Here is a 13,192-nt window from a genome sequence, read left to right as displayed (position 1 = left end):
TATTAGAGGGCGCTCACCATGAGGAAAGAGTAGCCGATCCAGAGGCTGCGCCATCCGGCGGGACACTGCGGGATGGTGATGTCCTGGCTGTGCACGGCGACGGCCACCGACGGCGCCTCGCAAACGGAGCAGCGGCTGATGTAGGGTTTGATCTGGCCCTCCTCTACGGGCATCATGGGCAGCGGGGCGGTGGTGGACAGCCAGTAGGACTTGTCGTTCCTGCTGGCGTAGTAGCAGATGTCCCCGGGGTTGCAGTAGAGGAAGGGCATGGTGCTGAAGCGCGGAAGGCAGGAGCCGGCCAAGCCTGAGCGGGACCGTGCAAAAAAGTCAGGCGTATCCCTCGAGCGGGACGTCGCCCATCGCCGACAGAGCCGGCCCTACCGAGATCCTGGTTGTGGGCCTTTTCCTGGCCCTCTAGGTACAGAAGACTGTAGCCGTCCCAGAGTTTGGACATCCCCACGGGGCACATGGGAGTCTGCTCGGATTGACTGTGCTTCACCAGCAGGTAACCCACGCTGATGCTGCGGCCCGGCATGCCGGGTAAGCCGGGGGCGCCCGCTCTGCCCCGGTTACCTTTCAGCCAAACGTCATGCAAAAATCAACAAACCCGCACCAACTAGCTCAACGGCCACCTCCACTCCAACAGCCGCATTATAAAAGCGGAGTACAAAGATAAACCCGTTGATCATTTACAGCTCTTCGGTCGTGTCTCGGTTCGTCGATTAACCCCCCTATTATGCCGTGGGTCGAGATGACCCGTTGAAAGTTTTTCTGTACTTTTGCTTTGCTTATGTACGGTATAATCAATCATATCCATGAAAATGGCATTTTCAACTTCAGCAATACCTTGTTTTACTTGTAGTGTATGCGACTGATGAAATTTAGACATGTTGTATGAATATAGTTGTATAAATGAGGACCCACATCCACCATTTTAGTGTCATGTAAAGCATGATAATGCCATCCAGTGGACATGTTGGCTAATTGCACTCTTGTCCCTTGCATAAAAAACAAAAACTGTCAAATGTCAAATTGTCAAACAGAAGGTTGGGCAAAAATTCACAGACCAATTACAGACCGATGATGACAGTTTCGTCTGGCTAGAAAAAAATGACGGACCAACGATGACGAAAGGGCTCTGACAAATGTCGGACCAGCAAAAAAATGTAAGCTGCCCACCTCCAGAGTTAAGTATTGCTTATGTTACGTTGTGAGTGGCTTTCCGATCAAAGGAGAGCTTTTGAAACTTTTGGATAAACACACGAAGCTGCTAGCGCAGGTTTTGAAAAATGAACATAACTCGCTGGTTTAAACCAAATAATACATTTGTGTCCAAGTGACCCAGATACACGGTTGCCATTTCTTGAAACCAACGTAACAACTTTTACCTAACAAGAATGAAAAGAAAAGAATGTGACTAAGCAGTTCCTTGCACAAACTCGCACCTATTTTTTCAGTCCTTTAATCCAGGACTATTAACCGTAATGGCCATCTGCCCCGGCGGTACGAACCTTCCATGCCTTGCAGACCAGCGTGGCCCACTTGACCCGCCTCGCCGCGGAATCCAGGTGTTCCCGGTCTTCCGCTTATTCCGGGCATGCCTTTCTGTCCGATGGGCCCGATAAAACCTAAAATATAACACAGCCTGTCAGTTTCACCATATTAACTAACTTGGATTTATGAATATTTGTCAGGGTTACAGAATTCAAATGTTCCCATTTGGTCTGTTTTTAATATTTAAATAAATGCATTCAGATGTTTTTTCCCCATAGCGATAACAGCAAATGTCAGTGTTATTCTAAGAGAAATACTTCAATATGACAACATACATATGTAAAGTTCATCCAAATTGCAATAAAAAAAAAAAGTATAAGCGAGGTCAACTTGTACTCTGAGAAATATGATATGCAATATGTTTGAAAACAGGTTAATGAATTTTATTTTATGTATTCATTCATTCATTTAAAAAAATTACAAAAAAAACAAAACAACAACTGACCAGCATCCCCAGGGGGTCCACGTGGCCCCGCCTCCCCTTGGATGCCGCTCGGTCCCTGAATCCCCCGTGGTCCTGGAAGGCCCCTCTCTCCTGGAACTATAATGGGCTCTGCAATTGGACCCTGGCTTCCCGGTAAGCCACGAAAGCCTGCATGCCACGTAACGGCCGTTGGTTATTTACTGTACAATATGACGAACCAATGCATAGTGTGAAACGAATAAAGGAATTATTTACCTGGAGGTCCAGTATCTCCTTTGGGGCCATACGGTCCCCTCTCTCCCTTGATTCCAATCTGACCAGGAGTCCCCATTGAGCCTTGTTCCCCTTTCTCACCTGTAAGAAACATATTCATCTAGAAATACACTGAAATGTAGACGCACCATTGATCCAGAAGGATTTGGTGCGGTGGGGTCATTTTTGCAATGTAAGCGTGCGGTACCTTTCTTCCCAGAGATCCCACTTGGTCCCCTGTATCCGCTCGGACCTTGGTCTCCTTTGAACCCTTTCCTTCCAGGGAATCCAGGGTGTCCCAGTGTTCCAGATACGCCCTTTTCTCCAGCGAAGGCGTCAATCCCAGGAAAACCTCTGGCTCCGGGGAAACCTTGGACACATGGTTTTAGGCTCCGTAAAATCGCATATCATGTGAAAAACATATGCGTTACCTTGTAAGCTTCTCCGCTTGGGATGAAGACAAGCATTCAATTAAACAGCCACAGCAATAATGAGGGTACTCACCTTGGACCCCTCGCGATCCAGGAAAGCCCTTATCCCCTGGGGGTCCTGGTATGTCTGCTTTTCCATCTGGCCCGACCGGCCCACGAATTCCTGATGGTCCAGGCTGACCTTGGTTACCTGAACAAACCCGACGGTGGAATAGTCTTTAGCCAAGCGGCTCAATGAAATACACAGTGGTCAGCTGAGAAGTGGTGCAGAAACTTACCAACACCTCCTTGTAAACCTTTCAAACCCGCAACGCCCGGCTCACCCGCCTGGGTATTGGGGTCGCCACCGTCGCCCCTCTCTCCCTTGGGTCCTGGGTTGCCAGAGGGTCCTATAGTATCCAAACCTGGCAAGATCGCAACCAGAAACAATGGTCGATTTCCATAAGGACTTTCCTCAAATGTAGATACTGGAGCATATTTTTTTTTTACAATTGCAAGAATCCATTCATCCTTTTTTTAGAGCCGCTTATCTTCACAAGGGTCACAGGTTTTCTGGTGCCTATCCCAGCAGTAGGGTGGGACACCCTGAACTGTTTGCCAGCCAATTGCAGGGCACACAGAGACAAACAACTATTCACGCACCCAATCAAACCGCGAGACAATTTAGCATGTCCACAGTTGCAAGCCCTCTGGTTAGTCACTATTATGGAATAGGATACTGCAAAAATTACCCGCAATTCCAGAGACACCCTTTTGTCCTTTGAGCCCATCTAATCCATAAAGGCCAATGAGACCAGGGTTGCCTGCACACATTTTGAAAGTAAAGCATCAATGTAATCATTAAAAATGATCTGCTTAAAAATAGCAAGACTAAATTGATATGATCCTTTCACCTTTTGTTCCGGGAAAGCCCGGGAAACCAGGGTGACCGTCTTTTCCAGGCACTCCAGCGAAACCTTTGTGGCCTTGGTTGCCAGGAGTTCCTCTCTGTCCGTTGGTACCTACCATTCATGAGAACAATTTCATGGAATCCGACTGAGGTCGACTGTAATTCCAGGTCAAACCGAAATAATCAGCCTTGGAAGGTGAACTCCTTACCTGGATATCCTGTATCACCTGGATCACCTGATTGCCCCCTTTTCCCTTCTATTCCATCAAAGCCAGGGAGTCCTCTGTCTCCAGCTAGCCCAGGTAATCCTCTTGCACCTATTGATGAGAGCAAACAATCTATGACAGTACAGCGAACACAAGAATCGCTATTAACTCATTCACTGCCACTGACGGCTATAAACGTCAAAGATCCGTTTCAACAGTGGGTGATTTTACTCATTCACTGCCACTGTCAGATAAATAGGCCAAAATCAGTATTTACGGGTCTGTTAGGGAACCAGTTAAGCATTAAAGCAGGTATGGTTTGATTTTTAGTTTGTTACCTGGATCGCCTGAAGAACCAAGTTCTCCTCTCAGTCCAGTTGGCCCTGGAATGTCTATGCGAGTGCCGCTTTCACCTTGAATTATATTCAAATGTCAAGTAATGATGATTAACAAATATTGTTTATTTCAAAGTCAAATTGGAGTTTGTACTAGTGAATGCCAAATGAAGCTTCATGAAGCATCTGACTCCTTTAGATCAGGAGTCCACAACCTTTTTATTACCAGGGACTGGTCAACGCTTGCGAATTTTACTGTGGATGGAGGGTAACAGGTTGCAGTGTCTGCTCTTAACTGAAGCCGCACCGTCCTTCCTCACTACAAAATGTAATACCAACAGCGGCCAGAGGTGGCGGAAAAAAAACAAAGCACAAATGAATAAACTGTTGAAGGATAAACTAAATAAGTTCCAAACATCATTATTTCGGGGGCGGCCCATGCAGCCCAGTACCAGTTGATCCACGGACCGGTACGGGGCTGTTTATTTTTAAACCAAGAGAGGCAGCTGGAGGTGTAATGAAACAAACAAACAAAAACAACAACATTCCATATACTTCATGAAGCTTCATTTTCCCTTCACGTGTTTGTACCTTTGACTCCCCTCTTGCCCTTTTCTCCTGATGCACCATAGGCACCAGGGCTCCCTTTGACCCCCTAGGACATTGGAAATGGATTATGGCAAACAATAAATGATGGTACAATGGAACATTACACCTGAATTCTGGACTTCAGCCCAAATATTTTTCATCACCTTTTCACCACTCATCCCATCAAAGCCTGTAATTCCTTGATTCCCGGCATATCCTGGCATTCCTTTGAACCCCGGTAGTCCCTGTGCACCCGGATCCCCTCGGAAACCCTTTTCATGACTGGGCTCTCCAGGAAACCCATGACCTCCCTCTTGACCCGGAACCCCAGGAAGACCCTTTGAGCCTGTGGGAAAGAGTTGTGTGTCAGGAAGTAAAAGGAGAACGTGCAACATTTTTTTTACGTGTAACGGCGACTGTCTGATTAACCTCTTGGTCCAACGAAGCCTTGACTTCCTAGATGTCCACGTTCTCCCTTGATTCCTTTCATGTCAACTATCATCTTTGCAGGGATCTCTGGTTTAACGCCAGGTGGACCCATTAAGCCACGATCACCTTACAGACAAGCGATTCGGTGGATGAGATTGAGTAAAAAGCTTCTGTGGTACTGACTGAGATCACATTTTGGAATAGGTTGCGGCAATACCTTTTTCTCCAATTTTGCCCGTCATTCCTTTTGGGCCAGTTTGTCCTGGCAGTCCAACGTCTCCTTTTATCCCGCTCACTCCTTTGACACCTGTATTACCAGAGGTCCCGCCAAAGCCTGACATGCCAGAAGACCCTTTGTATCCTTGAAATTGAGAAACATAGGCTCACCGGAACGCTCCTATCCTTCACATTTGAGTTTGAATAGACGTCTTTGGAACTGACCTTTCATTCCTGGAGGTCCTGGTTTTCCATCTTGCCCAGGCAGTCCTGCATTACCTGGCAAGCCGTTCTCCCCAAGAGCACCATAGTTACCCGGTTCCCCTGGGAAACCTTTGATTCCGAATACGCCGGGAGCTCCCGGGCTTCCTTCTGTTCCCCTTTGACCAGTTAAACCTGGACAACACAACGAGTGAGGTACATTAGATACAAACAGGGACGTCTCAGTCATTGGCACTCACGGGTAGAGTGTCACCTGGTTGTCCGACGGCGCCCGGTGGCCCCGGTGGACCAGCAGTGCCGGGATCACCGGGGTAGCCATAGTTGCCTGGTGGTCCGGTGCTACCTGCTCCCCCCTGCAGGCCGTTAGGGCCGATGTCACCTTTGGGACCAATCATACCGGGCATGCCCCCCATTCCTGGAATGATAGACGGGATGAATCATCACATTTACAAAATCCACGGGGTCAAACCGGAGATCGCACCACCCAACGTTTTTCTGGCTTTAATTTCAGTCTTATGGAATTGGATCGGAAATGATTTGTTGGAGCAAAAGCCCTTTCCACGATGCCTGTCTAAGCCGGTTCTTTGTCTGATTCCTCTTTCACTGTTTTGTGAGGACGTGACTGACAAGGAATAAGGGGGTGAGGTTTGACTGTAAATCTCTCACCTACATTTTGTAGTATCAGAAATAGTGTAAGTGCTAGGGTAATTTTGTCTTTCCGTAATGATTCTTTACTGGATATTAAGTGAGAAATCTGTGTCAATGTGTGACATCTTGATATATTTTAAAATATGCCTTACCTGGATAGCCTGGTTCTCCCTGATCTCCTGCCAAACCCTTGGTCCCTTGAAGCCCATATGGTCCTGGGTCACCGGATGATCCCTGAAGTGCACCCAATACTTCCCCGTGGACACCTTTCGCCCCGAGTGCTCCGATCCGTCCGGACAGTCCTGGCACTCCTGGAGATCCGACGAACCCTTTTCTGCCCGGCACGCCCAAATCACCACGGGGGCCAGGAAAACCTGTGCGTAGGGATCTTTCAGGTTAATGCAATGATATGGCAGTGTGGTAAACAATTTGTTTCATAGATGAATAGTGGTCTTAGCTTACCTGGTGGTCCAGGTTGGCCACCCGCACCATAGTCTCCTCTTTCTCCTTTAGCTCCCTTGAGTCCAAATAGACCCGGTAAACCCTTTTCGCCCGGAAGACCTAATAGTTGTTCAGAGAAAATAACACCAAGTTTTTTTTTTTGCCAAACAGCAAGAGCAACCCAAAGCCCTATATTAGGAGGAAGGTATGCTAAAAAGTTGACTGCTGGAACACATGGAATTCATAATAATGAATGACCAATCGCTTTAGTCATGTACATCAATATATATATATATATATATATATATATATATATATATATATATATATATATATATATATATATTTTTTTTTTTTTAACACAGTCAAATTTTAGAGTGCACGCAGGTGTTTCTGGTCTTGCCTGTGAGACCAGGTAATCCTCTGGGTCCAGTAGAACCAGGCAGTCCGGGAGGTCCCGGGAAAGTTCCGCAAGGACCTAAATGGAAAATAACACGTGAATGAATGATCACGATTTTATACTGAACTAGCTGTACAACAACAAAAAATATGGTGACTTTTTCTGATGCCCAGCGTGGATTTTGTTTATAGACGCAATGGAATTATCTTTACGATAGCAATTTACACATTTATACTTTTATCATCAACCTGAAAGCAATTTAATATTGGCAAAAAAGCATGCGCACAAGGCAAAGCTCAAGAGACTTGAAAAGATGATTATGCCCGCTACCTGTCACATCCCATTGTCCTCCATCTCCCGCTGGACTACAGCCGCCTTTCAGTCGCGAGAGAGACAGAACGAGAGAGGCGTTCGGTACAAGAGTTATTCAGAAGCACAAAGCATTATTTTGCAAACAAGCTCGACCCGAGCTGGTTTGATCAATGCGGGCCCTGCAACAAAGGCGTCAACTGGAAGCACAGAAGGAAGAGTAACGGTATTGTAGTAAAATACAGGTAGTCCTCCATTTACCAACGGGTTTCTTTCCAATCCTGCGTCCACAAAGTAATGTTTCCATCCTGGCAAGGATTGAAGGACGTTGCTCTGTGATCACTGTGTCCCTCAAAAGGGTACAAACCTTTCACCTGAGCAAAATTACAGGCTTTGCCCTTAACCCCTGAGGGATATGTTGACCCACCTCTGGCTTTTTGGTCTCTTTGATGAGTAATATCAAAGGAAAAGCATGCAAAAAAACAGTAGGAGGCTAAAATATTGCATGGATTGTCAAAACACGTCGACTTTCAATATGCGACGCTAGGTGTCAAATTTTGCCCATGCCAGGCTCATTTACTACCATTAAAAAACTGAAAATATCGCCTACTTTAGAGATTTAGAACACCCGATGTTTTAGCATGCATTTAGCATCCTTTCAACAGCAACTAGCGAATGGGACGGAATAAAGGATTTTGCGTTGACTCCTCAAAACCACTAGGTGGCGCTACATACGCCACATAAGTCTTTGCCGACGTTCGTAGGTGTCTCTCCTTTCCACAATCTTTTTATGATGCGATAAGATTAAGAACCAGCCAAGCAGAAATACCGCCGGACACAAAAAAGGCCTGAAGCACGGCTGGCATACAGTCAAAAGGTGGCAGGCCGAGCACGTTGTAACTGGAGGACTTCCTGTACACTCATCATGCGTCCTTGTTTTTAATTCCAGCCATGGATATGCTTTTCAAATGAAATGCTTGGAAAAAAAACAACGAAAAGAGCATTTTTTTGAGGCATGAAGGAAGTGTTAAGGAAGAAAAAAGATGAAACGTCCAATAAAACATTGATGCATCTGTGTCACGGAATCGCTCAAGATGTCTCTTACCTGGGCTACCGGGTGTTCCAACAACTCCAGGATACCCATCAAGACCAGCGTCACCTGGTAAACCAGGCAGGCCTTTGATACCCTCTATCTCTGGCCCCGGCTCTCCTCTAAGTCCAGCTGCGCCAGCTCGACCCGGTATACCAGAAAACCCTTTTTCTCCTCTCTCTCCTTTGGAATCATCTCCCTGTTTTGGTGAACGAAACCATGCGTCATCATCCAATGACGATGATTGGTTATTTTTCGGGACTGAATGAATCCCGGACTCACCGGCAGTCCGCGACCGCCAGGAAACCCGGGGAGACCGGCTCGGCCCGGAAATCCTTGGGTTCCCTGTTGGCCATCTTGCCCCGGATTTCCAGGCTCTCCGCGATAGCCTGCCGTCAGGAAATTGCATTTGCGTAAAACGCAGGTGTCAAACTCGACGCCAGGGAGCCAAATATTTCCCATTGTGTATAATAAACAAGAAAGTTGAGATTTTGCAATATTATTTGGTTTGTTTTCTTGCAGTACCTTCAACAATAGCTGAACAAACTTATGCTTTACTTCAGGCGTCCGCTACATGGTATTATTTTGCTAAATATTAGGCAGGTATTAAAGCAAGGAAGAGCCACCTTTCTGAGTTGCCACAGCTGTGTCTCCTTTTCTGCCTCTTGGACCTGGCTCACCAGTGATTCCCGGAGTTCCCTGCAAAAACGCATCAATATGGGAAATGAGGAAGAACTTGAACAAAGCCTAATATTCTCTCACTGGGAATCCATCAGCTCCCGAGGGCCCCGGTTCTCCGACGTCGCCCTCCCGTCCAGACTCTCCAATCATGCCGGGGTCTCCGACTTCACCGTCTGGCCCGGGCGGGCCTGGTGGAGAGTTGTTCACGGAGCATTCACATTGCCCGTGGTCCCCTTAAAAAAAATAAAAAAAATCACAGATTTAACAAATTCTCAAGGAACACCTCATTTTCACAGTACCTTTGACTCCCTTGAAGCCTGCATTTCCAGGCCGTCCTCTGCCACCGGGAGCCCCCTTAAAGAAATCTTGCCCTTGATGCACCAGGCAAAAACAAAGCATGTTTAATCACAGACCACCTTGAAAGTAACAACACGCGGTGCTGATTCTCGGACTCACATGATCCTTTGGGCCCCGGAGGACCTCTGTCACCTGGGCGGCCAGGGTTTCCAGGGGGCCCGGCGCTGACAGCTGGACTTCCTTGTTCTCCCTGTTGGCCCTTTTCTCCCGGCTCGCCCTTTCTTCCAAACGGCCCGGCGTAATCAAACACTAAACAACCAAGGAAAGAGTTAAAACCGGTTACCTTTTGATTCTTGGCTCGCGTAATTCCAATAAAGTGCTTTATTTGCGAGCGCGCTTGGGTTTCTTCTTGTAAGTGGACCACAGCTTTTTGGAGTACAGGTACGCTGAAAACGTATGTAGGTGCGTACATTTGTACTTAAGTAGTAGTACTTAAGTGCATTGGGTATGTACGCTACGTACATTGGTACGATCGTAGCATATGTACGCTACGTACGTAGTTATGGATGTAGCATACGCAGCTTAAGTACACCTACGTCCAGAGATACATAGTGTGTAGATACCTACGTACTTTGACCTCCTTCAGGGTCCGTTTTAAGGTCACCAGAGCAAAGTTTCTTTTTGATGACCAATGTCTTGGTGACCTAGAACTAGTATCCGCACCTTGTTGTTGTGAGTATGAAGCGGTGCGTCCTGGTGGTCCAGGAATGCCTTGATCGCCTATCGGTCCTCTTTCTCCTTGGGGACCTTGCTCGCCTGGTGAACCAGGGCCGCCGGCTTATAAAGTTAACAAACACAAACAAACAAAAGCAGCTATCGTTATTTGGCGTCAAGGTGGTTTTTCAAACGGTGTCATAATTGCATTGGTTCCTATAACTGAAGTAGAGATGTTCAAAGGGTCATGGTGACTTCAATTGTTGTGTAAAATCTATTTTGCATACCTGATGAAGACCAGGGCCAAAATACGGATGAAAGCAATTCCCCCGCTTCACCTCTCACTCCCTAAAATAGAAAATTCATATAACTCATGTATTCTTCACATACTTTGTGGCAAATGTGATTTTTGTATTATATTACACACGTCTAAAATTTGTGCAAAAATTGTGAGCGTTCCATGTAGGCTTTTGCAATAAAAATGTCAATATTCACCTTTGGACCCACTCTGCCTATCGGTCCCTGGTCCCCCACATCCCCCTAAAAAGAACTGGTTAATAACATTGTAATGGAATAGCGCATGAAAACGTCTACTTTTGGTGCATCATATGAGCATACCCTTGGTCCAGGCCTCCCAGGTGCACCGGGTAAACCCTAGGAATGTATTGATTTATTCAGATAACATAAAACCCGGCCCGAAAGTGCTTTGACTAGAAAATGAAGCGCTCACTCTAGATCCGGGGAACCCCGTAATTCCAGTTTCTCCTTTGTTGTCAGCCTGCAACCAAGCAAAACAAGCAGAAAAAAAAGTGGTCAAATGAAAGGACTAAGGACCGAGCCACGTAAGGTAGCACTCACCAGATCTCCTTTCTCTCCTTTAACACCCTTTGGTCCAGGCGGGCCCTACAATCATGTGGGCATTTTCAAGCTTTCATTGGAGACCCCAATCTTTCAGACGGATATGACGGTAGAGCAGATGTACTCACTGATGAGGGTCTGTAAGGGGGTTGACTGTGGGGATGAGTGGAATTTCCCGGGAGTCCCGCCGGTCCAATGTCACCCTGTGGTGCAAGGAAGAACAGTTGTATGTGTCTTGCCTTTGCCGAGCAATGGCGTTGGCTCAAGCTGTCCCTCACCTGGTCACCCTTCATCCCCTTGATGACATTTATCGTGGCCTGTGCAGAAAACACCGAAAATAAAGCAAAAGTGTCAAATTGAGTGAAAAGATAAAAAAGCACCCGCATGCAAATGTGAGCGCTTTACCTTTATTCCACGAGGACCCGGTGGCCCCTGTGGACCCTAGAAGAAGAGCAACATTTAAGCACTTACATGTAAGAAGTCCTAAAATTCACATAACATGAAATACAGAAAAAAGCTAATGATTATTACCTTTGGTCCTGGGGTCCCCGGGTTTCCCTGCCACCCTCGGTTACCGGGGGGTCCCTGTCCATTGTTGCATAAATACTCAATATGCAAGTTGTTTCACTTCAACGTGTGTATATATAAATATATATGTTGTCCCAAAAATATACTGATACATTTCCACTGCAATAGCCTTTTAAGAGGGACTTAAAAAAATATCAAGCACTTCACCAAGTTTCATTTTCTCATTATTTTCTCATTACTCTGGTCAGAAACACCGGAATGCGTTCAACTCTTGCTTAACGTAAAATGAAATGAAATATCACGCATGAATACAAATCCAAGAATTGCGTCTTACAAATGGTCCGTTGGCTCCCGGCGTGCCCGGGTCCCCCTGTGGCGAGAAAAGGTAAAGGTGAGGTCATCAAAACGGGCTTAGGACATCATCATGGAAGAAACGTTTCACCATGAATCTGCGCATGTAAACGGTGACATCCAAGGTTTCGCCCTTCTCTCCCTTCCTGCCCTCTTGTCCCTGACGGGAAACACAAAATCAAGCCTTGGATGTAAAAATTGCAAGTTCGGATCAAAACCTTACTAGGGCTACGCTTACAGGAAAACCGGGTGCTCCTTTACGTCCGATCTGACCCGGGATGCCGGGTTCTCCGGCTGTGCCGTTACAGCCGTCGGCCCCGGGCTTTCCTCTGGGTCCCGCTTGTCCCGGGTGGCCCTAAGGAAACCAATGGCCATTACAATAAATATGAATTTTTAAACACTTCCGCAAAAGATGATCCTTACCGGGATCCCGTCATTTCCAGAGAAGCCGGGCACGCCCGTCATTCCCTGCAGACAAATCGTTCGAAATCAAACAAGCGAATGCAGAACGTTCATTTTTCCTTCGGAACTCTTAGTGTTGGACAAATGAATCTTCATGAAGCACTTGTGATTTTTTGGACTCCTCAAGGTGGCGCTGTCATGGATTTTGAATACATTTCCGCTGCACTAGCCTTCATTTTTAAACCAAGAGCACCAAAAAAAATACCAAGTGCTTCATGAAGCTTCATTTTCCCATCGTTGCTAACATTGACATCGATTTACAAGTTACCGTGTTGCCTTTAGGTCCGATGTTGCCATTGCGTCCGGTGTCGCCTTTGTGCCCCTTTGGCCCTTGGATGCCCGGATCTCCTGGTCTCCCTGGGGGCCCCGTAATGCCTTGGGGACCGACAGGGCCATGTTGACCCTGAAGATGAAGAAAGCCGTCAAGAAAAGGTCAGTGGGAATCAGTTAAATTTTCAGGGTGGCAACAGATTAGAGTCATTTTGTCAACATTTTCAAGATTGCTTTAATGACAGTAAGCAAAAAATAAAAAACAAAGCAACATTTTCAATCAAAGTTTCTTTATCTTTTCTTTTTCTTTATCTTTTCAAACTAAATTATTTTGACTTTTAAATGATGCAACACTCAGTAGTTCAGCCGTCGTTTCAAGCTGACCTCATGTGCACTGTTTTCAATGTTTTTTTTCAGGCTCTTTACAGACATCTCGTGGTCAATTAACGGTACTACAGCAGCCGCCTCCTCCTCATGCAAGAGTTGCAAGTAAAAACAAAACCAATGGAAGTATAAAAAGGTAAATTCATTTCAAAATGCACGCAGGCATTTGAAATCCTGAGATGTCCTCATTCCAATGTCGGTGTGTTTGTTCAT

At 46.3% G+C, this 13,192-nt stretch overlaps 1 protein-coding gene across 3 annotated transcripts in view; it reads right to left on the bottom strand.

Annotated features, from left to right (window-relative positions):
• col4a2 (collagen, type IV, alpha 2) overlaps window positions 1–13,192 on the bottom strand; it is a 38,128-nt gene that overhangs the window by 2,598 nt on the left and 22,338 nt on the right. For all 3 annotated transcript variants that reach the window (XM_088414260.1, XM_088414261.1, XM_088414263.1), the window contains 43 exons: window positions 12,594–12,728; window positions 12,287–12,331; window positions 12,102–12,218; window positions 11,955–12,023; window positions 11,847–11,882; window positions 11,516–11,569; window positions 11,390–11,425; window positions 11,263–11,301; window positions 11,113–11,187; window positions 10,985–11,029; window positions 10,857–10,904; window positions 10,745–10,780; window positions 10,622–10,666; window positions 10,414–10,474; window positions 10,136–10,249; window positions 9,572–9,721; window positions 9,415–9,486; window positions 9,197–9,348; window positions 9,061–9,133; window positions 8,717–8,823; window positions 8,450–8,633; window positions 7,366–7,410; window positions 7,039–7,113; window positions 6,657–6,755; window positions 6,347–6,568; window positions 5,800–5,961; window positions 5,550–5,720; window positions 5,326–5,469; window positions 5,109–5,234; window positions 4,844–5,025; window positions 4,683–4,746; window positions 4,095–4,169; window positions 3,760–3,867; window positions 3,555–3,662; window positions 3,393–3,464; window positions 2,940–3,065; window positions 2,735–2,851; window positions 2,439–2,600; window positions 2,234–2,332; window positions 2,000–2,146; window positions 1,512–1,628; window positions 382–573; window positions 18–304 (listed from right to left, as the gene is read on the bottom strand). In XM_088414260.1, the coding sequence (XP_088270386.1) occupies window positions 18–304; window positions 382–573; window positions 1,512–1,628; window positions 2,000–2,146; window positions 2,234–2,332; window positions 2,439–2,600; window positions 2,735–2,851; window positions 2,940–3,065; window positions 3,393–3,464; window positions 3,555–3,662; window positions 3,760–3,867; window positions 4,095–4,169; window positions 4,683–4,746; window positions 4,844–5,025; window positions 5,109–5,234; window positions 5,326–5,469; window positions 5,550–5,720; window positions 5,800–5,961; window positions 6,347–6,568; window positions 6,657–6,755; window positions 7,039–7,113; window positions 7,366–7,410; window positions 8,450–8,633; window positions 8,717–8,823; window positions 9,061–9,133; window positions 9,197–9,348; window positions 9,415–9,486; window positions 9,572–9,721; window positions 10,136–10,249; window positions 10,414–10,474; window positions 10,622–10,666; window positions 10,745–10,780; window positions 10,857–10,904; window positions 10,985–11,029; window positions 11,113–11,187; window positions 11,263–11,301; window positions 11,390–11,425; window positions 11,516–11,569; window positions 11,847–11,882; window positions 11,955–12,023; window positions 12,102–12,218; window positions 12,287–12,331; window positions 12,594–12,728 (4,593 nt within the window). The remainder of the gene's footprint in view (window positions 1–17; window positions 305–381; window positions 574–1,511; window positions 1,629–1,999; window positions 2,147–2,233; window positions 2,333–2,438; window positions 2,601–2,734; window positions 2,852–2,939; window positions 3,066–3,392; window positions 3,465–3,554; window positions 3,663–3,759; window positions 3,868–4,094; window positions 4,170–4,682; window positions 4,747–4,843; window positions 5,026–5,108; window positions 5,235–5,325; window positions 5,470–5,549; window positions 5,721–5,799; window positions 5,962–6,346; window positions 6,569–6,656; window positions 6,756–7,038; window positions 7,114–7,365; window positions 7,411–8,449; window positions 8,634–8,716; window positions 8,824–9,060; window positions 9,134–9,196; window positions 9,349–9,414; window positions 9,487–9,571; window positions 9,722–10,135; window positions 10,250–10,413; window positions 10,475–10,621; window positions 10,667–10,744; window positions 10,781–10,856; window positions 10,905–10,984; window positions 11,030–11,112; window positions 11,188–11,262; window positions 11,302–11,389; window positions 11,426–11,515; window positions 11,570–11,846; window positions 11,883–11,954; window positions 12,024–12,101; window positions 12,219–12,286; window positions 12,332–12,593; window positions 12,729–13,192) is intronic.

The sequence above is a fragment of the Hippichthys cyanospilos genome, chromosome 5 (assembly GCF_059441005.1).
Source record: "Hippichthys cyanospilos isolate Australia breed blue-spotted pipefish chromosome 5, RoL_Hcya_1.0, whole genome shotgun sequence".
NCBI classification, from domain to species: Eukaryota; Metazoa; Chordata; class Actinopteri; order Syngnathiformes; family Syngnathidae; genus Hippichthys; species Hippichthys cyanospilos.
This window is presented reverse-complemented; position numbering and strand designations above follow the sequence as displayed.